The sequence below is a fragment of the Diachasmimorpha longicaudata genome, chromosome 3 (genome assembly GCF_034640455.1).
Source record: "Diachasmimorpha longicaudata isolate KC_UGA_2023 chromosome 3, iyDiaLong2, whole genome shotgun sequence".
Classification (NCBI taxonomy): Eukaryota; Metazoa; Arthropoda; class Insecta; order Hymenoptera; family Braconidae; genus Diachasmimorpha; species Diachasmimorpha longicaudata.
The window spans coordinates 7,151,157-7,174,764 of record NC_087227.1 but is presented as its reverse complement, the minus strand read 5'-3'; the positions used below and the strand labels follow the sequence as shown (position 1 = coordinate 7,174,764).

The window sequence follows — 23,608 nt, the reverse complement described above, 5'->3', positions numbered from 1 at the left end:
TCAAGACCATTCACAAATGGCGACGAATTCGATAACCTATTTTTAGACGCCCCAATGACGACAGAATGACTGCACAGGTGTAAACAAGAGTAGACCGTCTATAATTATCACCGAATTATCTCTGATTGTACATCATAATTATTACTGATAAGATCAACAAGTCATAAGAGGATAATGTTTGGGGTTGAGGATAAATTTTTGTACAAAAATGGAAAAACTTTGGTGGAGAAAAATGAAAAAATCGAAAAAAATTTTTCACATTTTTTGCACAAGATTACCATCAACGAGTGGACATTCAGTTTATTTCTCTTCGTTATGTCTTTGACGATTGTTGCTGTTAAACTGGCAGTCATGTATGGTGAGTTTTTTTTTTATATTCATTAGTAATGTCATGCTTTGTAGTCTAGGGTTACTGCTTCGGTCGTGTTTTTGTTTTTTTTTCTGTTGATTTTTCCTTTTTTAAGGCATTTTCACCCAGTTTTATTTATAACGGGGTAGGGAAAGGGGCTTCTGGGAAAAAATTTCTTGGGGCAATTAGGGATAGTCTATTCATTTCCTGGACTTCAGGAATAGAAGAGAAAAATAGACTTCGAGGTTGAGTTACTCATGTGTATCGAGAATAATTTTTATTAAAAATGCATGAAAAAATCCAAGAGAATCTAAATGTCATCTAAATGTCAAGCAAAAAATATTTCACTAATTTTTTTCCCCAGGGATCCTCCTACCCACAAAAACGTACGACCTCGTTAAAACCCCCAGTCAATCCCTGCTTGGGGGGTTCATCCCAGAGTTTGACAAAGACAATTATTTATTCAATGCCACGAGAGAGTACAAAGAGACACTAATCGACACTGTCACTCAGTTTATCGGGAAATTCGGATGGTTTCTCAAGGCCGCTGTCAGTGGACTCTCGTTGATGGGGTTCACTTGGTTTATTGTTTACAAGGACAGCAGGATACCTGGTGTCAATCCACCGTCACCCTTTAGTCCTGGTAAAAGGAAGTAAGTCATTCTGGGAGGTGAAAAACTGTTGGTCTTGTTGATTTTGTCAGGTTATGGGGCAATAAATGTTGCTTATTTACGTTTCATTACAATTATTCTCCATCCTGATGCTGACATTTTCGGGGATTATTATTGTGGAGAGGCTTGAGGATTTTTTTAGGTACCAGAACAAAATTCCCTCACCTCCTCCTTTCGGAAATTAATTTCAAAGTTCTTTCCTCAGTTTCCAAGAACCCACATATGTCCGTATCCGTAGCAAAAATGTAACAGAAATTTTTTTGTTGAGAATTTCTTCACTTGCAAACAATGTTCTTCACCATTTTCTCTTAGAACAACTCATTGTAAAGATAATCACGTGTTTCACTCCCCGGTGAATTTCATCTTCTCCAAAATAAATGAGCTCCGGGATTAACCCATTACTTAACAAATTCTTTTATTTTTAACTTTCAGATTTCATGACGAGTCCAGACTTCAGATGAACTATGTGATTGGCATCATCAATGGTATCCTGATCTTCATATACATGTGCTTCTAATAATCAATAACCAACAACGGGTGCAGGGCATTTCCCAGAGCCTCATCAGCATTTTTACATCCAAATCATTTACAACTGAGAAAAAAGAATCTAGAAGATCTGTCGTTGGTGTGTTAATGTATCTCATTAATCTATCACTTTCAAGAAGAGTAACAATTAAAAGCAGCTAAACTGAAGTCAAAATGCGAGGCTGATGAGAGCTTGAGAACGTGAGATAAACAATGTTTCCAGTATTTATTTATTACTAAATTGAAAGTATTAGTTCTTAGCAGATCTAAATATCACTATATTTATATATTTATTTTGTCTGTCCGTGAGTTCAAAGGTCATTCTACTAATTATTCATATGTAATTAGAGGAAGACTCGTTAATTATTGTTTGCCAGATATTTTTTCGTGGAGTTTAATTATTAGTCAATAATGGAGATTACCTGGGTATCTACTTAATGATAATTGCTAAAGTCTACTATTTTGGGAAGTTTGTACAGTTGAAATAAAAATTTATTACGCTGAGTTGGTGATGACTGATGCATTTTTTATTAATTAGACAATATAAAAATTATGGTGGGACTTTTTCAAGTTCGTAAATCCGTGAAATTCATACATTTTTCAGTCTTCAATAATTCATTGAAATTCAGAGAGCGTCCCGAGTTTCTGGCTCCTGGTCATAAGAACTCATTATCTTCTCCATAATTTCCCATAATTTTTCTCTCGTGAGGTCCTTGCAAAACACCTGGGGAATACATTTATTTCAAGGTCAGAGCTACAAGACGTGGTTTCATGAAAAATTCATCAGTGAAGGCTCGGAGATATTCAGCAACAGGCGGTCTCTTAATTCAACCAATTTACATTTTATTGTTGGGTCAATTTATTTATGAGCTTTATAACTTACGTTGAACCATGGTAACTGGTCGCATTCATCCATGAGGGGGACAACGACACCGTAAATCTGTAGAGTTAAATTAATACAGGCTATCGCTGTTAAATTCGGTGGATAATCGAGAATCGCTGGAATGTGGTGAAAATCCTGGAGCAAAGCCATGCTAGTCTTGGCAACTGGGTACTTTGACCACTCGTCCTCACCGAACCAAGCTTCGAGCGATCGCAAATAGTGTAGTAGATACTGCAAAAAGACAAGGAGATGATTCGCTTTGGAGAAGATATGCATTGAGTAAACGATCAGTTTTCAACAATGATCGACATTCATTTTAACTAATAACAATGATAATCATTTATTAATCATAATACACACTCCTATGGTGTACTCACCTTGTGGGGATGAACCGGATTCACTTGAAACTTCAACATTCTCATGATAAGCAGCTCGGCCTGAACAATGGCATCCCTTATACTCCAGTATTGATCCCCAAGCTCTAAAGGCTGTGAGGCTCGGTGGAGGGTGTTCGATGCTACGTTCATTACATCTCTGATCTTCAGGTGGTCGTCCTTGATTTTTGCTGCGAGATACAAGCATGTGGCTGCTATCAGCTGTAACAAAGAGGATAAATTATCCATCGGTAACTACATCCATGAATTCCAGAATTAATTAATTAATAGCTTACGTAATGATCGTAAGCTTTTGGTGTGGCCTCCCTCATGAATCTGTGGTACAAAGTGGCAGCTGTTGCAACTGTCAGAGGATGTGCTTCGAGTTTTATCCCTAGACAGGCCAAAAAATTGAGTGAGAAATGAAGAAAAAGATTAAGATTCAGGTTATATTAGATTTGAATAGTTCAAAATTAAAATTTACGACATTTTCTGCAGATTTATCTCTAGACAAATACTTACCACACTCGAATATAAATCTGGCTACCGTGAAACTGTCGTTGGAACTCGTGTAGTCCATTGTTATGCTTTTTTGGAGGGTGCTTCGGTTTTCTCTTTGCATTGCGAGGACATCAATAACATCCATCATTTTCGAACTGATAAATACCATCAATTAATTGTAAGTAGATTGAACAAAAATACGAGTCAGGCTGATAGAATATATGAACTGATGATTTTACGTCTTCTAATTGTGGTTTATAAATGTCACAAACAAACAACGTAAATAAAACGCCAAAAAACAGTCAAATTCGCACCACGTTGCCTCTTCAAGCTAATTATTCATAATTATTATAAAAATATAGACATCATCACAAGCATTAATTGATTCATGCGTTTTTCCATGGGGATTAACTGCCATAGCACCCCCTTCCTGTTGTATAACAGAAACACTCGAAAAACATTGTTAATCCTTCTTGACATCTTCAATGCTTCTTCATCTTCATCTTGTCTATCGTTAATCGTTCAAGTGTGTTTGATGATAAGAAAAGCTGACAAATGACGAAAGCCCCTTAAATACTTTATTTAAGAAGAGGTATTAATGTCAGAGTATGAATTATAATAAAAAATGTATGAGAAATAAATGCCTCAGGGGATGGGGATGGATGTCACGAGCCCCTCAAGTGACTCAGGTTAGGACGAGGAATCTATTTACCTCAGAGTTTCGGTGTTCCGTCGCTCTGAAGGATTCATAGTTAATTAAACAAATGAAGCTCAGTAAAACACAAAAGAAATTAAACAGTTGAGGATAATCAATAACGCCTTAGTAAATTTTATTTACTTTGTATGGTGGCTTGCTCCGACACTAACGTATATAAACAATACATCGAATTTTTGAAGCTCAGCTTTTTATTTTTATATGGATAAACAGCCGGCGAGGCACTGCCTTATCGACGATTTGGAGGTAATAAAAATAATCGATATGCACCGGAGTATCGATTACAATCGAATGAAGAACCTCGAATTGGTGTATCGTCAGTCTGTAAAAGGGTTCCATGACAACATCGAATTAAAATCTTTTGTTTGTTTATTCCATACGAAGCTTCTTTGAGGTTAAAAATCTGACCAAAATTAATTGCTTAAATATTCTCAATCTGGAGGGGAGGGAGTGTCGACTATTGCTATCGATATCACATCGATCATCTGTCGTGTAGTCTAGAAGGAAAATGGCGACGCCTGTGAAAGCTGCTGTTCGTCAAGTTCGACCACTTTTGTCAGTAAATAAAAATGAAGCTCGCAGGAGGGTTCTTAATTTGTACAGAGCGTGGTACCGACAAATGCCATTTATCAGTAAGTTTCGTGACTTTTGCAATTTGTTTATGGAGAATGAGAGAGTTCAGTAGTCAATCTAACCTCCAACCGACGTTCAGTATTTTTTTGGTGATATTTCGAACGTTTTTCAGCTGTAAAAACGAGTTGTTTTCAGTTTATCGATGCTTCCATGACTTTTTGTTGGTCTGGAGAATTGAGGAAATGCTTCTGCCGCATCTTCAGTGAATTTATGGGGAATTTCGAGGGTTGATGGGTTTGTTATGATGGGTTACATAAATATTATGTATCCTTGCAGATATGGAGTATGATCTTCCTAAGACAGAGAAGGATCTGAAACAGAAGTTGCGAGAGGAGTTTGTGAAACATAAAGATGTCAAGGATTTACGTGTCATTGATCTTCTAGTCGTCAAGGTGAAGAGATTTACTTTTCGACTTAATAAAAATGTTACTTTTGTTGTCGAGCCATCAGAAAGTTTAAATAATTTTAATCACTCATTGATAAATGACAAATTTTCAGAAATGATTAGGCCTGCAGTCTCCTTGGTACCAAATCATGATATTTCTTGATTCCAGGGTCAAATGGAGCTCCAGGAAGCAGCTCAGAAATGGAAGACCTCAGGAACGTTCATGTACTTCTACAAAGACACAGTTGAGAAGAAGCCCACAGACTTCATGTCCAAATTCTTGGCAGGCCACGATTAATTTATTATCGCTGGAGCGATTGATAGTTGTGATGGTAAATCTTGTAAGTTAATGCTGAAGAAATATTAAATAAAATGTACATATGATAGAGGCTAAAAAAATCTACATAATTTCCCATCCAAAGAGCTGTTCTAATAAAAATAATTAAATTCCCTCTTCATAGTGAAAAATTATCTTTTATTTTCTCGTTTATCATATCATGAACAAAGATTATGCATATCTATTATGTACAGTCACAAAGCATTACTTTTCCGTACATTTTTCCCCACAAAAAAAAAATCTTAAACAGAAGCGTTCTAAAAAAATCGATGAGAACACTGTCATGGCCTGAAGACATTTCGCAATCGGAAGAAATTTTTCCTACAATCGTTGTTAAATCAGTGCCCAACAATTTAGCACCAGAGGAGTCGGTAGAACTATATCAATCAACACTTAAACATTAAAAATACTATGTAATAATCTCACTTAAGTAGGAAAAATATTTTATAAAAATTCTCTTCATTATCGGAGAGATTATTTCGATTTGATTATCATTTTCTTTTTAAATCACTTGAAAAGCTCCTACTGAGGATGAAATTTGAATTCAGTGAGTAACTAATTAAAAAAATACTCTTGCTGATTGAAAACCAGCCTTTGTAATTTTGGCACGAGCGGAACATTCTCGAATCAGCCGAAAGAATAAATTCTTGGGGAGATTTTAATTAATTAGGAACGTAACTCCGGCACTCCTAGGGTCAGGGAGGTGATCTCTCGAACTATCATCTCAGCTATTTTCCATGCTAGCTCCTCTTTAGCCTGAGGAGAATTTCGTTCGTCAGAACAATATTTCATTTACATTTTTTAATCGGAGAATTTTTTGTTCAATTTTTTTACCTTATCCTGCTCCAGGTGTATAAATCTCTTCACTGCTCTCGATAATCTGGACTCTGAGGGCAGTTGATTGGGGGATTAATTGATTAGTTACTGTGAATATTCAATGAATATGTCGATTTTTACATTTCATTGAGAGGATAAATCTTTTTTTTCTCTAATTGAGGTTTTACCGTATTTTCTTTGAGGATCTGGATCAATTTCTGTGACGAATCGTCCCAAATTGTCGACGTATCCAACGCTTAAACTAGAAATTAAATTTTACGATAAGTGTTTATGAATTAATATTATTCATTAAAAAAGTTCAAATACAACCGAAAAAAGTTACATTTTTTATTGAAATTTCTACACTCAAACGAAAAGTTTCATTATCTTTTGATTTTCGCGGATAGATCAGTCATATTTATCGACCACAGATTTTGACAGAGTAAAAAAAATGCTAGAGTAAGATTTGCGCTTCACCTGCATTTGGTTCGTCTCCACAAGGAATCAGGATCATAGAGCTGTCTAGCGTCAATACTCATGCTCCCATTCATCTTCTGTCTGCTCGAGGGCTGATTAATTTCATCAGAATGGGAGTTCTGCGAGGTGTCGTGGGTTCCAATACTCAAAGTGCTGACTTCACTGCTGCAATCTGATTCTAAACCCCGTGAAAAAAATTTTCTCAGATGGATGAAAAAACGAAGACGACTAATTTTGAATTCAGGTAAACATTGGAGACTCTAATTTTCAAGTGTAATTGTGTCGTTATCTGTATGCGACATGAAGTCGAAATAATTATTTACCTGCGCGTTTGACACGAGGATGCCCACAGGCGCTGCTCTGAATAGTGCTGATTAACTCAGAGAGGTATTTGTAATACAGTTGGGAAGATAAGAACGCCGGGAGATAATGCTGTAATGATAAGAGAGTGTTAGGTGTGGGGAAAAAAATATTATCAATTAGTCTCACCTTACTGAGGAAGTTATATACAATGATACTCGGCTTTTCAAAGCAGTCGGGACGAGGACCGTCTTCACCCTCGGTGCAGATGTTCTGCTCGACTTGGAATCGTATTTTGTCACTGAACCCGAGGGGCATTGTGGCCTGAAGACTGAAGTACCTGGGGGAGAAAATCCAATGGATTTTAACACTTTTTTAGAAAGTAAGTGGAAAGATTTTGATTTTTGTGATAAAAACCCATTGAATTAACTTTATCTACAACTGGTGAATTGGGTTTTTTAATTTTTCTTTTTATGAGTTTTTTGGTAAATATCTCAAAATTTAAAGTGCTCAAAGGGCTGTAGAAATCAAAGTTTTGGTATGTGTCATAGAGTTTTATCACGTGATCGTTAAGTTAATGGTGATAAACTGTCTCATTACTTTTCGTATACGATAAGAGCGTCGCTCTGGGCTTCCATGGGATCATAGGAGCCCTTCCCCACCAGGTTCTGCTTATAACTGACAGCTGACATCCAAAAATCCAGCAATTCCCTCTTGTTCTCCAGCTCCATAAACTGGAATTGAACGAAAAATTGGTGAAACAGTTTCGAGGTCAAAATGAAGTCGAAAAATTCTATTGGATCACCGTGAATACCTCCATAAAATAGAAAAAAGCAGTTTCGTTGAATAAAATGTCCGCCAGTTTCACATCTCCACTCGTCAACACATCGATCTGATGTTTACAATGAAAGTCACTCCTCAAAAAGTCGTCGATAAATCTGAAAACAAATCAGATGTTAATATTAACAATCGAAGAAGCCTCGACTTCCAATAATCATTCAAGATCACTCACTCATCCTTCAGGACTCGGAAAATCGTTTTCTGAACTTCCAGAAGTCCTTTGATAAGCCCTGGATGATCGCAATTCCCAACAGCCTCCTCCATCTGGCTCTTCAGTCCCGAATCTACATTTATCCTCAACGTATCCTTAACAATATATTTATTGTAGACTCTGAGAGCATCCTGGACGACCCCAGAGTCTCCAGACTCCTCGTCAATGGTCCTCCAGGCTCTAAACCTATTCTTTGGTGCCTCAACATCATTTTTATTTACATTATTCCCCAGTTTATTCGAATTGAATTCATCATCATTGTCGTCTGTCTCTCGAAAACACTCGACTTCCATCCAACACTTGATGACAGCGAGCCTATTCCTGCTCTCCATGAACTGGAGAAAGTATCCGAGTGCATCTTTGTCGTTCAAAATCTCAGCGAGGGTCTTGGAGAGCCTGGATCTGCAGATCTCGAGTTTTAAGCTCGAAACCGACTCCTCGCCGTCGTCTTCCTCTTCTTCGAGGCTGTGGGAGGGGACAAGGTGAACTCTCGAAGGATTCCCATCACTTCCTGGGAGTCTCTCGAGGGTTGGCGAGGTCGCTGGAGAACTGGTGGACGATCGAGGCTTCTCTTTGGATCCTGGGGAGACGTTTCAGGTGAGCTCTAGGTTTTTTGCTTCCAATTGGGAACATTGTCCCAGCATTGTCACCGTTGGCATTGTAATTTGCGTACAAATAATTTATTCAATAAAAACACTATACTGTATGCAAAACAAACGCAATGACCTACTTGTTAGACACTAGACATCATTAATGACACAATCGCCGTTATCTCAGAGCTATGTCACTATCTGGTTATTATCTGGCTGTTTTTCGAGAAATTAATGAGTTGTGTCAGGATAACTAGTAATAACACAATCAATCCCGCATACTTAAATTATCATTATTTGGGGCATAAAAATTAGCCGTTCAACAGACATGTCTTAATGGCTGTACCATTGGAGGGTAGCATTGTTAACAATATTTTCAGGTCCAGGGAAAAATGCATTATGATAACTAGGTAACCTCAAACCTGCCAATTTTAACGTGAAATAAGTCTTCACACTCTTGGGCACATGAAAATATTTCAGGAGAAGCAGAAGGAGATTAAGTACCAAACATTACCTGACTTCTTAAAAAATTGTAGCATCATTATTTACTGATGAAACCATTGTAAACAAGTCCTGTGTAAACACGCAGGTATCCAACGCGACGTAACGTTATCCTGAACCCGGATTAATTCGTGATTCCGCTGGATTACTTCATTTATTACGTCATCAAGATAATTGAGGAAAAATAATGTAAAATCGGTGGAATTGTTGGCGTCAATTCATTGTTGTGGGGTTCTTCGTTCATGTGATCTTATTTATTTATGGTAAATGTCAATGGGTTACACTCGGACTCTTATGACGAGGACAGCCGAGGGGAACCGAAGCTGACCGGAAATTTTGAAATTATTTGACATTGTTGCAGACTGTTGTTTGAAGGTCAAAAAGGGTAGTATTAATGGTATCATGAGTATCTGGAGCAGTTACTGATAACATTGATGGCATTGTTGAACTTTTGGAATCATAATTTATTGCCATAACCTACAAAAATGTTTAAAAATGAACTGTCAATGGTCACAATCTTTCCATTCGTGGACAATAAACCTGGAGAACATCTGGAACGAATGAGAAGTTTCGATCCTTCTTCAGATCTCCAGTGAGTTCATCATCCTTCGAGTCCTGAAGGATGAGTGGGTAATACCTAAATGATTATTAGATGCCTTGAGACTTCTCGAGTTACATCATTATGACTTGTCATTTTTTTTCACTCTCACATGTCCTCCAGAACGATCCCATTGATGGCACAAAGGGGTGACCATTCATTCCAGGAAAATCTATCGAGGGAGAAAGGGACAGGAAGGGTCGTTGGAGAAAAAGGTCTGGAGCAAAGAGCCTGGAAGGCTGAAGAGCTCCCAACTCATTCTCCTTTTTGAAGTGAAAATTATTGAAATAAAAATTATCCTCAGTCCTCTCCTTGCAATGGCCCTCCTCCCCCTTTGTCCAATCTAGTCCCAGCATTCCATTTTGCCGCGTTATATCGCAGTCATCGTCCTCACCCATTGCACAAAAGCCTGGAGACAATCCAAAACATCCCGTTAAAATGCCTAAAACATTGAATAAACCTCCGGTCAATGGCCGGTCATTGGGCGCCAGTGCTGGTTAAAATACCGGTTTCCCAGTCGTCAAAGAGTGCAGCTCTGTTCACTCTCGTCTCACGGTTCATCGTGTCAAGTTCGTTATTCCTCTGGGGAGAACATCATCTCCGTGACACGCGTAAAAAAGGGCATATGAAAATGCCATTTCCGTCGTTAATTCTCGTCTTGGTTGGCTTAACATGTGCCAAGCCAACAACCTACGATCAACGCCAGACTGGGGATCTCAACGTTCAGATTCATCTCAAGGACTTGAGGGTCGTTGCACTCGTCGACACGGAGATGCTCGAGGATTATACGGTAAACTAGATCAATTCCTTTGGCGATAAGGGGACGATTGGCGAAAGAACGAAAGGAAATAAACCAGGAAATGGATATTTTTTATGGAATTCGAGACCGTTTGCTGTCGATTTATCTTGGAAGATAGGACATTTGGGAGGAAATGTCAAAGGAACTTATTGTAGATCGTAAGATTTGGCACGATAATGGTTTCTTGACATTTTATCCTAAATCCATTGGTTGTGAAGTTAATTACGAATTGGGAAGAGTGAAATAAATGTTGGATTTTGCTTTGGTTTTTAATTTTCACCATTCCAGGATTATAATTATTCCTACGATTACTCGGACTTCACAATCAAGCCCAAGCCTTCACCCTCTTCTGGATCAACAACAACAGTTTCTGCGTGGCATGTCTGGCCCACGAACGCCCCAAACTCCACCTCGAAGCCCAATGGAACTGAACAATCATCTTCGAGCACAACTGTGTCCTCTGAAGATAGCAGTTCTACACCTACCTCGTCTCTAGATGATATTTCTTCAACACCATCGTCTTCAAATGATAATTCTACACCTGCACCATCTTCAGCAAATAGTCCTACAACTGCCTCATCTTCAGATGACAATCCTCCAGTTGTATTGTCTTCTCATATTGAGTCAACAGCTTCTCCAGTTCTGACAATCACGAAGGGTCCTTCAGACAATGTGTCTGGAGGTCAGGAGCTATCAGGAGGGAAATCACGCAGTCCAGGTCGCTGTCAGACGGGATATCACCCCGACGCCAAGGGCCGGTGTAAAAAAGGATCGAGAAGACGACTCTCACTACTTCCGTAAGACTCGTAAATTAACATTAAAATCATCTTAAAATCAGCATTTGTTGATCCTCAATTGTGTTCTCAGGTTGATGAGGAAAATGCTGTCCAAAAGTCCAGATCCATCGTCTGCGTAAATAATGAAACAAATTGTGATTAATTGTTTGTGATTTGTAATGCTCAATGAATAAAGTTCTATGATTCATAATGATTTTTTCTGAGCGACGTTTATCCACACGTTTTTCAACGATTTTTCATAACAAATGAGCACCTAAAAGATGAGTTCATTTTCATTATCTCATGCCTTAACGAACATAGACGAATGAAATATTTGGCAATCAGAGATTCAACTTTCCCAGCCACCAATGACTCTTCTCCCCAGTCCCCTATCATAAATACTCACGCGAATAAATTCGTTATCACTGACTCTGACCTGAGCTCAACCAGACCTTGACCATCTCCCCACCCTTCCACGTACCCGTCTGGCATTCCGGTTGAGACCAAGCGAATCTCAAGTCTCGTCAGTCGTGCTCAAACCCTCCAACATGTATCTTCCACTTGTGATCGGTATCCTAGCTGTGGCGAGTGCCACTCCAGTCAAGTACGACCAGCGTCAGGATGGCAAGTTGAATCTTCACGCTAAACTGGAGAATCTCCTGGTGGTTGTCGCCCCATCCTCCGGCTCCACCGGTGGCTCCATCGATTTCGATCTCCCCGGGATTCTGGACCATGACCTGGACTTCAGACGATCCAGCGCTCAGGCGACCAACGCCGAGGAGAAGAGGATCGAGAAGCCCGAGGAGGTGAACGTCGAGCACAGGAAGTACGAGGTGATCGGAGAGGACGCTAAATTCAAGAGGGACGAGCTCAAGCTCATCGGTGATGCCATTGAAAACTGCGGACCTGGGAGGTATCGTGATGGTGTGGGAATCTGTCGTGCTGAGGACTCCGTCAAGGAGAAGGCCTGAATACTGCACTGCTTTGTATTTTATTTTTCATACTTCGCTTAGGATGTCTCCTGCTGAACGCGTATCCAAAGGTATTACTCCATCACTCGATGCGGAAAAATTATTTTTTAGTAACAATTTGCCCTGAATATTCTTTTTCCACGCGTGGCGATGAAAATTACCCTTCGATAATCGTGAGAAAATATTTTCGACCTGTCTGATTACATCAGTCGCCATTGGCTCGTGCTATAAAGCCCCTAAGAGCTGAGAAAACTTTATTATATGCTATTTTCTGATGAACGTTTATCTGTGATGTTGCTGGCAGATTAATTCAATTATTTAGGCAAAAATTATGACCCTCTGCAGAATGAGACATAGGTAACGGTACCGGTCTTGTGAACTTAGATCACGTACGAAATGGACTATCCACAAATAGTGCTTTATGGTGTAAAATATTTATTAAGACGGAATTTAAATATTTTAGTAATTAAATAAGAATATTCTTAGTTTATAATGAGCCGGAGCTCGATTCCGGACATGATTATTGTTAGTAGAATTTCTCTCTCAATACAGTAATTTCTAATTAGTGGGCTTTGAATAAACAATCTTTGTAATTCTATGCATATCCTTGTTTTTAACCCGCGAAATTCCTTATCTCACCTGACTGCAAGAATTGAACAAATGAAGATGATGTTTTTCCTGCTATCGTTCATTGTTTAAGCTTCTTCGAATTTTGGAACTGAAAGGGAAGAGAACTTTATTAGAATGACACTTAATAATTTGTCCTGGATCAAAAAGTAGTGGTACTATTATCAAATTACTATACTGAAAATCCCATAATCCACCAGAAGTGGTGGACTTTCCTTCACGATTTTTCTACATATCCGAAAACACCAAAAACTGCGACATTCTCCTCAAGATTGCTATAAAGGCAAAAGTTAAATTAATGAGCAATAAACACCAAGTTCCCATCTCCATGATGTCACTAGTATTTGCCTGAATATCTCACAATCAGCCCGAGATAGTAAAATATTCCAGATGGATTCTTCTCTCCCTCGCTTCCTTGGCAAAAAAGTCCTCCGAAAAACCTTAACCTTCGTCATCCCATTTCCAGTCATTCCCCCAAAACTGAAGGAGTCCTCCCCACCCACTCCCCTTCACCCTCTAATACCTCGGCAGAACAGGTTCCTCGACAGCCCCCAACAGCTCCAACCAAACCGCAGAAAGCAATCCTGACGTAAGAGACATTGAAAGCCTCCCCCTCTACCAGCAGTCAAGTTCACGGCAGTTCCTTGAACCCTCTCGGCAAAGGAAGTTCCCTGGAGTGGGGAGTTTAGCCACAGGGTCACCAGGGGCCACGAACGTTCACTGATCCCCAGTCTGATCCTGTCCCTAGTGGCAGCAAGTACGAGTACCAATGGTCCAAATAAATATGAGAGTCTTCAAAATCATTTCGCTGTTGCTCCTCTCAATTCTGAGTGGCTTGGACTGTTCTCCAGTGTCGTCGCTTCGTCTGGAGCACAGGGCTGGCCTCGAGGAGGACACAGTACTAGGCCTGAACGATTACGAACCCCAGGAGCCGTCGACAACAGTAAAACCAGTGGAGATATCGGAGGACACTTACGATCAACGTCAGAACGGTACTGAGAACTACAGGATTCACGTAGACGGTTTGGTCGTTGTGGTGGCCCCTGTGGAGGCTCTTCTGCTTGCTGGAGGAATCCCGGATAATTTTTCAAATATTCTCGCGCCCCCACCGCCCCCGGAGAAACCCCTGGACAAACCTGGAGACGACGAGGGCCCTTTGAAACCTACCGAGAAGCCGATTGAGGTGGTGGAGGAGGAAAAACCGCTGGATATCAAAAAAATTTCCCACAGGTGAGACTTTTGACGTTACCGGGGGTGGAATGGGGCTTTGGGGGTCGTCAGGGTGAAAGGCGAGGCAGAGGTGATCAGTAGGGTGAAGGGGGTTGAAGATGAAACCTCCTTGACATTGTTTAAATATAAAAAAAACGGTCGAAGAAAAGGAAAATTTGTGGGGATTCCCAGAGTTAATGAATATGGATTCAAACTATCATTTAAAGCCATCACTCACTGATTAAAAAAAATATCTTCATATATTTAACTAGAAAAGTTTGGACTGGTACATTCATGTTCTACGGTATCCTAAGAGCTCTTTTGTTTATTCGCGTCAATAGTAAAGTGTATTTTCCTCGACTTTTAGCGCCTCTAATATTTTTTGTTAATTTTCAGGGGACATTTAAAGCTCGTCAGCTTCCTAGCACCTCTCCTAAGACACATTGGACAACACTGAAAGGATTTTACCCACTTTTTTGTACTCTTTCTTATTAAAATGATATTTATTCATCTGAAATTACAATAAATACAGTTTTTCAAACCCTGCTTTGTCTTTTAATTATGCAATCTCATGGGTGAATCACTGAGTACAAAAGATACTTATATTACTGTAGAACTATGCAATTTTTACAATTTTTACGGTACAATTCATTGGTTACTATAGTTCATTGATCCACTGCTCAATAATGTCAAAGCAAAGGAGATATTTAGGAAAATAAATGCAGTCTCACTCGAAATAATGCGGCAGTCTAGGGGTCATATCAAGCGATTTTAGGGGACCATCATCCGGGGGATGAAGACTAGATTTGATTGAGCCTTAAATTCATGATGCCACTCCTTCAGTTTTCTGGAACACAAAGTTTTAGGCTCTGAAAATCATTCGAATGTAGGGGTGATGAAGATGACACGAATATTGTTCAATTGTCAATAGGTTAAGATTTGCAGAGAGAATTGCAACAATTTTTTCATCTTCAACGTATTTTTTCACGCTTGAAAATGACGCATGACTCACTCAAATCGCATTATTCATTTATGAAAATATTGACGCCAGAATAAAGAAAATTGAAAAAAATATGAAGTAAGGATTTCCGACTCACCTCCGTGCTCTCCTCCTTCTCAGCAATGGCGAGTCTCCCCTCTAGCTCTCCCTTCTCCTCCCTCAGCTCCTTAATACAAGTATCATTCTCCAACTGAATGATCCTCAAGACTTTCAACAACTTGGTAACTAGATTATCGACATCGATTACCTGATCGACAAGATTAACAGCGGTCCCATAATCCCCTTGACCCCCCTCACCACTCTCGTCCTCGTCGTCCTCCTCATCAGCCGTCTCCTCCTCCTCATTCTCCTCCACCCTCCTCCTATTTAATATCGCCTGTGTGAGACTGTTCAACGACGAGAATTCCTCAGTACTGCGTCCCAAATCAGCATCGCCATAACCATCGAGCCCCCCATCAGGAACACTAAATCCTCTCCTCAGTGAGTCACAACTGCTGACCATATTCCTAGAATACCCATCATGAAGAGGCACATCCTCAAGAACACTCTCCATCATGAGACAGGGCTCAGTCTCAAAATCCAGCAGATCCTCCCTCTCGTCAGCTCTAAACTCCCTGAACAGTCCCTTCTCAACTCCCTTTTCTCCCTTCACCACGAAGGGATGAGTCGCTGCATTCCTGATGGCGCCGATCACAGCCGAAACGAAAGAGTGTCTCTTCGGCGAGGGCACGAGGTTCAGCGATCGCGAGCTCACAGGAGATGATTCAGCGCTGCTATTGGACTTTGAATAGGCCTCATTGTGGTAAATAACATCCTCCAGGTCCTTCTCCGATATTTTGTACGACTTGACCAGCTGATCGACGAGTGCCTCGAGCCTATTACCAAGTCCTGACAGTGCAACCCCTGCGCCAGAGACAGCAGCGCCCTGTGTCAGGAGAAGCTCCCTCGACTTTCGTTCAATTGCACTCATTCTCATCTCCAGAGAGAGATTCTCCTGGCGTCGCTGCTCACTCATCCTGACGAGATGCTTGCACTCCTCAGTCGCTCTTCTGATCTCTTCGTCTTTGGACGCCAGTTGTTCGTTCTTTTGAACGAGTTCAGCTTCGAGTTCCTTCATAGCCTCCGACATCGCTGTCTTCTCCAGATGCAGGAACTCCTGAAGCTGGAGGGTCTCGGCCTCCACCTCCTGTTGGTCCTGCAGAAGGGTATTGTGGGCAGCCCGACTTCTCTCAAGATCTCGACTCAACATTATGCAGAGGGACTGTAAATTCGCCATCTCAACTTGCTGATTCGCTATGACTTGTCCCGACTCCTGAAAATGGGACTCCAACTCCAGGAGGGAGTCGTTACCCTCTGGATTTTCGGTGTTACCGAGGATCGCCTGAACTCTCTGGAGGTTTTTATCAAGTTCCTGACGCGTGAAGTGATGATCCGAACGCTCGTCCATCAGATTGCGTTCGGTGGACGACAGTTTCAGCTCGAGCTTGTCCTTCTCCTTCTTAAGATCATCGAATTGGGCCTTGAGGGACTGATAGAGGGACTCTGGGATCATTGGGTTGTCTGTCTGGGTATCTGAGGTGATCTTGTCGGGGACCTCGGGGCCGCACGCCCTCGCAGGAAGGCCGTTCAACAGCTGCTCAATATCTGGAGCTGTAAGACCAGTCTGTACGCTCACTTCGTGATAGATTATCGTTCTCTCCGTGGATTTTGCCTTCAGCAGAGATTTCATTCGGGGTTTGTCGAGCCGCGACAAAGACGGGTCTCTGCTGAGGGACTTCTTCGGCTCCTCCGACGGTGGTAGACTGAATTTCGATGTCCTTCTTCTCGGAAAAGTCCCGAAAGTTTCTATTGTCTTCGTCTCTAGTTTGTGAAGATCTGTTTTGACGCGCGTTTTGTCGACGGTTATCGATCGCGTCAGGAGTTTTGAAGATCGGGGAGTGGACAAGGTACGTTTGACGTCCTCCGAGGGGGTGGTTATCGGAGTTGTTCGACATTTTGAGATGCTTGATGTTGTCCCTCGTGTTATACTCCTTTGAAACAGATCTTTCTCGAGTTCCTTTGCGAGAGGCGAGGAAATTGACAGAGTCAGGGAGTCGAGTGCAGGTCGGGATCGGGTCCTAGAGCGGGCGGATGGTCCCGCAGACCAGGGTTTCACGGTCTGCTTGGGGGGCGGCGCCTTGACAATTGGCGCTCGGGATTTCGGTCGTGGGAGCTCAGTTTGGGGCATCGGACGTATTCTCGAGGTCTTCTGCGGGGGATTCGATGGCTTCTTTTTGGTGGTGGTGGTCGGGGTACAGGGGGGACGCTTTGATGTGCGAGGAGTGGGACGGGAACCAGTGGAACCGGTCACGGAGGAACTCTCGCTTCCACCCTCGGAGGTGTGATCGCGGGAGTGGGAGGTCGGGGGAGTGCGGGGGAGGAGCTCATCGGGAAGGGTACCACAAGGATCTTCGTATACTGAACTACAGGATACTAAACTTGAGTCGCAGGATACCTCGTCGAGGTTGTTTATACTACTGGAGTAGCCGTTCACTCTGGGTATCTCCGCAGTGCAACCCTCGACTCCTGAGTCACTGCCATCCTTGTTATCCTTGTCCTTGCCTTCAGTTAATCCATCTGTCACATGAATGACTGTAATGTTGCAGTCACTGTTCATTGTCTCGTTAGGATCCTCATCGTCGTTTTCGGGTGACGTCTTGTTGGAGGGGGACAACAAGTCCTCCGGTACACCAGAATCCTGACGTGTGATATACTGAGGCGATGCTGGTAGACATAACTCGGAAATCTTCAGATCGACTTCAATCTCTTCGTCATTCATCTTCACGTTCTTCTCTTCATTCTGGAATTAATTTCAGAATCAATGAATTGCAGAATTAATTATTTTATATAAAATAAAAATTTCAGATTTCGCAGTGTCATCTAGACTCATTTGATTGCTGTAGCTCAAGGACAAGATAATAGAGGAATTTCAATTTGTGCTTCGAATTGACGGATAAGGTGGAATAAAGTTCATTAAACGTCTATTTCACACCGGAAATTAATTCCAAGTGAACGGCCATTGAAGTTAATCGAATAATCTCGCGATAACCAATTTTTCTTGACTGAAAAACAACGTGATACGATTGAGGGACTTCCCATTGGATTATCGGACCATTATCTCCCGGAGGCTTGTTTGTAGTCATAATATTTTTTCCGGATGTGCTTCACAAGATTTACTCAATTCACTGACAGCACTCAACCGCGGCAAATACGTTGTGAATACAATTTTAAAATATGTCACCGATAATAAACTCTTGAGGTTAACAAAACAATTCCCAAAATACTTAATTGATAAACACTTATCAAAAATTTTGTCATAAAAAAAAAGTGGCTTTGCTGGGACCGGAATACCTCGACGACCGATGGTTTAGGAGAAAATGTCTCGAGATCTTTTTTCCAGCTGATTAAATTCTCGACAAAAAATATTTTTGCCAACTTTCCCCCAAAAGCATTCATTACAGAGATACTCAGGGGAGAAACTGCTCGCGAAATCCCACGGCTTGCGTTCTAAACTAGTGTATCCATCCAAGGTCTCTGAAAATTACAAAAAAAAAATCTGAAAACCTTCATTACTGACGACCTACATCTCCAAGTACTTCAGAGGACTCCCCCGAAGTAACATGTAACGTGCAATTAATTATTGAGTCACAATAGTGAAACTTCGTCAAGTGATAAAAAAAAATCCCATTAATAATGCATCTTCGATGCAGAGAACCGGGGGAATCACTGACGACAGCTGACATCAGGGTTATTAAACGGACGTAGTGGGGCACTTACATATATCAGCTCATCGCCTTCACTTCACGCAATCATTTACCACCGCAACTCCGGAAGCGCGTGGTTAGAGTTTATAAAGACGAAAACGATTGGTGAAAGAGCAAAAAATGACGGGTGAATATAACGAAGCGAGTTAGCACAATTTGTTGGGACGAACGGAAAAAGTCTTGGTTCGGTTGTAGTGGAAGTGAGGGTGCTAATTGAACATGGATTAATCGCTATTTGGAGGATTAATTAAAATTCCAAAGGTAATTGAAGTGTAAGCCTCGTCGAAAATTGAAGTAGGGGAAAATATTAGATTATAGGGATCCAAATAATCCAACACTTTTGAGTACCGTAAACACTGATTATTATTATTTAAAATAATTTGGCTCAAGACAGTCAAGACGTACTGGTCTGAACAAAGACTTACGACGAACTAACTGAACATTACTTGTCATGTTCACGTTAAACCACTCTTCAGAGGGCAATATAACTTCTCATCCTACCCTTAAGTCTTAGCCTTTCCTTTCTTGCCCCTCACCGGTCCCCGATGCATTTCGGGGAAAAGCCGCTCCGAGACAGTCCCTCCCGACCTTTCCCTTCTTTATTACACAATGGGCAGGACCCACAGTAATAAAGAAATAAATATTTCCAAAATCCAGAAACCTAAATACTTCCGAGGAATAAATTTTGAACTCGCGAAAAACACCGAAATCCAACAGATCAATTCATTTAACCCACGTGAAACCTTGATCGTTTTGATTGCTTTGCTCGTCTTTCCCTTGACCCATGAACAGCGAAGTTCAATGTCATTCCGGGAGGGAGAGGCAAATGGGTCAACCAACGATTTCAGACAGGTGGGCCAATAATCTCACCAAAATTAAAAAAATTCCAGATTGTAACAATGCACAGGCCACCGAAAGAGAACTCCACAATGCGTGGAGACAACTTGAGGCTCTTCCTCTCATCGAACACCCAGACTCTCCAGGTCATCGGGGACGGTTGTCGGTTGAGGGTCCACGAGAACACGGGGAAGATCCGGATGATCGGGGACGGCAGTCGCCTGGAGATAACAGGGAAAAACAGTGGAGAGATAGAGTATCGAGGTGATGGTGGAAGGATTGTCCTCGGTCCACAAGTTGCCCCGAAGAATATTCTGTACGTGGGGGATGGCGGGAGGATTGGGAGGCAAACTGAGATCATTTCTAAAATGAAGATCATCGAGAAATCCTCGGGAATTGGCACCTGTCAGACGTCGAGGATCAAAACTACAGTCTACACGCCTGATTGAGACGTAGGGGGAATGGCTCACTATTGGACAGACATAAAAGATGTATTTATTAGTAAAAACTGTTCAAATTTTTCGTCAGGGCGACCTGAAAGCCCATTAGGATATGTCTCCCTGGGGGGTCAAGTGGGAAAGACAAGGATCATCGCCCTTCCTTTTAACGTCACCACTTGCCTGTCTCTCTCATTTACCCCTCGCTGCGAAGGTCAAATGTGTTTGCAAGACAAATGACAGAGCAGAACGATCGCTTGTCTAGTCTTCCATTTGGCACTTGATGGCAATCATCTGATAAAAGGGTCAAATTACCCTTTCCCTCCACGACACCCTGTCTTTCCCTATTTTCCCTTTTTCTAGTCAATTTTAAGACTTTTTCCGTCGGTATCAGTATTGCAATGTTTATTATACGAGCCGTGGGGTCTTCCCACCATAAAATGCCTCCGGATGGCCTGCAGACGTGTGCTGCACTGATGTGTGTTGTACTGAGGGTAAATATAAACTCTGGGACGCAGAGAATGCATTCTGGGGAGGACGTTTAACTGCGAGGGGAAAGGGGGGAGAAGAGGGCGAGAGGAATGGGACACAGATGGACAGGAAATTACGACTGGGGGGCTGCGAATTCCGAGAGGTACTCCAGGAATCGCGGAAGCAGGACTTTTTGGAGATGAGGGAGATGAGAAATGGTGTAGGAATGGGACAGTAATTGGGGTGAATGTGGGGGTGTTGTTGTTGTTCTGGAGTTTGTTATTGTTTTTGTTGAATAAATTATTTTTACATGAAATTTTTGGAAAGAGGAATTTTATTTTTGGTTTAAGCACTACGAAATGAATCAGCGAGACCTGAGGAGTACTAGTTTTTGAAGAGGAGTATTTTGAGATTGGTAGAGTGAATTTTCACAAATTGGGACATATTTTCTTGAGTTTTTCCAGAGGAATAAAATGAGGCGTGATTTTGTGGATTTGGATCGTTTGCTTCGAAGATATTTAAAACTGCAGAAGACTCTTTTTATATTAGTTTGGACAAGGGACGAGTTATTGTGATTTTTCAACTATGTTCTTATCGCATAAACGAGAGGCTTCAGGAGGAAAATTGATAAGATATTTTTTTCCAGTCGAGGACTTCCTTTAGAAAATGAGATTTACATTTTGTGAAATCTCTAATTAGTGAGATAAGGTGATTACAGAATGCGATAATTTTACTTTCTGACAAAACCACGATGTTTGCTAAATTTTCGTGTCCTTTGAATGCAATTATCTCGACAGAGATCAATCGCAGGCGAAAATCAATCAGAACATTTTTTGTAGATGAGAAAATTTCCTATAAAAAAGTATTTGTCATGTATTATCTAAAAATCATTGCACACCGCGAAAACCACCACTCAACATACACCCGAAAAATCAACTCGTCGTTTCCTCTTGCCATTCCCTCCCGAAAGTGTCTCACGCCTGATTACTCATCTCCCTCCATTATCGCTTCTGGTCCCCCAATGATTATAAAAATATTCGTCACATCGTGACTTTGATAACAACAACTAATAACTAGAAAGTGAACAAAACAATGAAAGTAAGTATCTCCATAAAAACCCAACTCCCTCAGCTATTTCCATTCCTCCAGACTTCCTCATCGAACTAATCACCTGAATCATCCAGATAATCACCACAATGATTAACCATGACTCGATAATCACCTCCCACGAAAAGAAAATCGCAATTCCCTTGGAAAAGTTAGTAGGAAATCCCAGAACACTGTCCAATTTTTAATGCTCAATAACTCAAATTTGCTGAGTGATATTTGCCATCACTCAGGTAATTTGGAAACCATTAATTTAGGCTCCAAAACGAGACCTGAGTCATTTCGATTGCATCATTAGTTAATGAGTTAACGATGACTGAAAAGCACGAGGCATAACTATAATTTCATTGTGCCCCAAAAAAAATGAAAAAAAAAAACATTTTTTTCACCGGCTTTTTCCGCGAAAATCACTTTGCCTCCCAACAATACCCTCTATCCCCCTATTCTCTCAGAAAACCACACAGAAGATTCTCCAAAAATAGAAAAATCATCAATAGTGAGTGAAAAAATTCCCTCAAAAATCCGCAAATCGTCCAGTCCACCAGCAAATTCCATTCGACACGCGAAAATACCATCGCATTCTCCGAAATGATCAATAAATACTTCCCGGTAGGTGCAGTGCGATAACAAATGTCCCCCGTCAGCCGAATAAAATCATCGAATCGACCATAAATAATTGGAAGGATTAATTACCTCGGTGGAATGGTTTTTATCCTCACAAAGTCCCTCGGAAGACATTGGAGATCCCTGGGGATCCTCTCGCCACCTTGTTTCACATAGAACCGAGAACATTCCCTAATTTCCTGGCTCAATCCAATGTTTTGTCACTCCTAATTATGTTTTGCGTTTATTCACACGTAAATTGACCCGTTTTTCGAGTATTTGACGCCCAGAAATTAATGAAAATCAAGTGAAACTAAAACTTCGGGATGAACTGCTTCCTGGACGCCTGTTTCAACGTTTCTGCCAGGTTCGGGTGTCTGTTGTGTAGAGGGAGTCCCCACCTCCCTCGCTCTGCCCCCGGAACGGCGCCCTTCCGAATATGGCGGAAGCGGCCTAGAAACGGGGGCAAGATGGTTTTTAAGAATTACGAAGGATTGAACGGGGTTTTGGAAGGATTAAGTTGGAAAGGAAGGATTTTAGAGGGAAATGTGGTGAACAGTTTTTATAGATTATTTTAGATGCTACCAACATGGTCCTGGGACATTTTCGAGTGGAGTTCATGGTTAGACAGATAAGTTCACCCAACATAAATCTGATCTTCTTAAAAAATAATGGCAGTCCAATGGGACAACATTCCCACGTTTTTGTTTTGTTGAGTTATCTCAGAGGGGGGGAATTTAAGGGAAAAATGTTACAAATACTTTTTGTAGAGGATATTATGAATTACAAAAAAGATTTAGAGATATTTTCTCCTAGAATAAATAATTATCGAGATAATTGGATCTAAAGTCGCCCAAGATTTCATAACAATGTAGATTTCTTCCAGAATCTGGATGTTATCATGTCCTGATATCCTTAGTATCTTCATAATGACACATTCTACAGGAAACCGTGATAAGACATTTTTTATAGAGAAGTCCCTCAGCCACCAAAAGCTCTTATGATTTTTTTCCTCAACTCCTGGTTATCGAGATAATTCTCGCACGTTTTCTCAAAAGTCGAATATGGAAGAAGCACGGCTAAGGGGAACCCCTCCAATCCACAATTATTCTCATCGACGTAAAATATTTTTCTACTAATTGTCGAGTAATTACCACCCTTTCACTCTATGCATGATTTAACGTGGGATTGGGATGAACATTTAATTGGTAAAAGTTGATTAGGTAATCCGCGTAATTATCCTGCTATGAGACTCATCGATG

General features: G+C 41.0%; 8 protein-coding genes across 19 annotated transcripts; 5 read left to right on the top strand and 3 right to left on the bottom strand.

Moving 5' to 3' along the window:
* The first annotated feature begins 26 nt into the window (after positions 1-26).
* On the top strand, positions 27-2,049 carry LOC135160317 (uncharacterized). The gene is made up of 3 exons (XM_064116741.1): positions 27-358; positions 714-1,002; positions 1,453-2,049. The coding sequence occupies exons 1-3, from the start codon at positions 175-177 to the stop codon at positions 1,535-1,537; spliced, it is 558 nt and encodes a 185-aa protein (XP_063972811.1). The 5' UTR covers positions 27-174; the 3' UTR covers positions 1,538-2,049.
* A 1-nt stretch (position 2,050) lies between these two features.
* On the bottom strand, positions 2,051-4,250 carry Koko (kokopelli). Of its 4 annotated transcripts, XM_064116727.1 has the most exons (7): positions 4,016-4,193; positions 3,543-3,879; positions 3,325-3,458; positions 3,099-3,196; positions 2,806-3,024; positions 2,429-2,659; positions 2,051-2,269 (listed from the first exon to the last, which is right to left on the bottom strand). In XM_064116727.1, exons 3-7 carry the CDS (start codon positions 3,449-3,451, stop codon positions 2,171-2,173), a joined length of 774 nt encoding a protein of 257 aa, XP_063972797.1. In that variant the 5' UTR covers positions 3,452-3,458; positions 3,543-3,879; positions 4,016-4,193; the 3' UTR covers positions 2,051-2,170. The 4 variants fall into 4 exon arrangements, with proteins under 4 accessions (XP_063972797.1, XP_063972796.1, XP_063972793.1 ...); XM_064116726.1 differs by lacking the exon at positions 3,543-3,879 and having other exon boundaries at positions 4,142-4,250; XM_064116723.1 differs by lacking the exon at positions 3,543-3,879 and having other exon boundaries at positions 4,016-4,212.
* Positions 4,251-4,353: 103 nt separating this feature from the next.
* Positions 4,354-5,435, top strand: LOC135160325 (NADH dehydrogenase [ubiquinone] 1 alpha subcomplex subunit 6). Its single transcript, XM_064116754.1, has 3 exons — positions 4,354-4,650; positions 4,928-5,043; positions 5,206-5,435. The coding sequence occupies exons 1-3, from the start codon at positions 4,527-4,529 to the stop codon at positions 5,332-5,334; spliced, it is 369 nt and encodes a 122-aa protein (XP_063972824.1). The 5' UTR covers positions 4,354-4,526; the 3' UTR covers positions 5,335-5,435.
* A 59-nt stretch (positions 5,436-5,494) lies between these two features.
* LOC135160282 (A-kinase anchor protein 10, mitochondrial) lies at positions 5,495-9,261 on the bottom strand. Its single transcript, XM_064116664.1, has 10 exons — positions 9,122-9,261; positions 7,979-8,597; positions 7,781-7,904; positions 7,567-7,700; positions 7,156-7,306; positions 6,990-7,098; positions 6,667-6,844; positions 6,378-6,451; positions 6,208-6,260; positions 5,495-6,129 (listed from the first exon to the last, which is right to left on the bottom strand). The coding sequence occupies exons 1-10, from the start codon at positions 9,147-9,149 to the stop codon at positions 6,040-6,042; spliced, it is 1,560 nt and encodes a 519-aa protein (XP_063972734.1). The 5' UTR covers positions 9,150-9,261; the 3' UTR covers positions 5,495-6,039.
* On the top strand, positions 7,211-11,497 carry LOC135160303 (uncharacterized). Of its 7 annotated transcripts, none has more exons than XM_064116717.1 (4): positions 7,211-7,348; positions 9,830-10,496; positions 10,794-11,302; positions 11,373-11,497. In XM_064116717.1, the coding sequence occupies exons 2-4, from the start codon at positions 10,176-10,178 to the stop codon at positions 11,419-11,421; spliced, it is 879 nt and encodes a 292-aa protein (XP_063972787.1). In that variant the 5' UTR covers positions 7,211-7,348; positions 9,830-10,175; the 3' UTR covers positions 11,422-11,497. The 7 variants fall into 7 exon arrangements, with proteins under 7 accessions (XP_063972787.1, XP_063972788.1, XP_063972783.1 ...); XM_064116718.1 differs by having other exon boundaries at positions 7,215-7,348; positions 9,873-10,496; XM_064116713.1 differs by lacking the exon at positions 7,211-7,348 and adding an exon at positions 8,502-8,614 and having other exon boundaries at positions 9,470-10,496.
* Positions 11,498-11,797: 300 nt separating this feature from the next.
* LOC135160319 (uncharacterized) lies at positions 11,798-14,629 on the top strand. 2 transcript variants are annotated; one of them, XM_064116745.1, is made up of 2 exons: positions 11,798-12,323; positions 14,485-14,629. In XM_064116745.1, the coding sequence occupies exon 1, from the start codon at positions 11,830-11,832 to the stop codon at positions 12,250-12,252; it is 423 nt and encodes a 140-aa protein (XP_063972815.1). In that variant the 5' UTR covers positions 11,798-11,829; the 3' UTR covers positions 12,253-12,323; positions 14,485-14,629. The 2 variants fall into 2 exon arrangements, with proteins under 2 accessions (XP_063972815.1, XP_063972814.1); XM_064116744.1 differs by lacking the exon at positions 11,798-12,323 and adding an exon at positions 13,326-14,109.
* Positions 14,561-22,729, bottom strand: Corn (cornetto). 2 transcript variants are annotated; one of them, XM_064116627.1, is made up of 4 exons: positions 22,437-22,729; positions 18,479-18,661; positions 15,186-17,927; positions 14,561-14,935 (listed from the first exon to the last, which is right to left on the bottom strand). In XM_064116627.1, exons 2-4 carry the CDS (start codon positions 18,581-18,583, stop codon positions 14,912-14,914), a joined length of 2,871 nt encoding a protein of 956 aa, XP_063972697.1. In that variant the 5' UTR covers positions 18,584-18,661; positions 22,437-22,729; the 3' UTR covers positions 14,561-14,911. The 2 variants fall into 2 exon arrangements, with proteins under 2 accessions (XP_063972697.1, XP_063972698.1); XM_064116628.1 differs by lacking the exon at positions 18,479-18,661 and having other exon boundaries at positions 22,437-22,728.
* On the top strand, positions 18,943-20,952 carry LOC135160324 (uncharacterized). Its single transcript, XM_064116753.1, has 2 exons — positions 18,943-19,152; positions 19,782-20,952. The coding sequence occupies exon 2, from the start codon at positions 19,791-19,793 to the stop codon at positions 20,175-20,177; it is 387 nt and encodes a 128-aa protein (XP_063972823.1). The 5' UTR covers positions 18,943-19,152; positions 19,782-19,790; the 3' UTR covers positions 20,178-20,952.
* Positions 22,730-23,608: the final 879 nt, after the last annotated feature.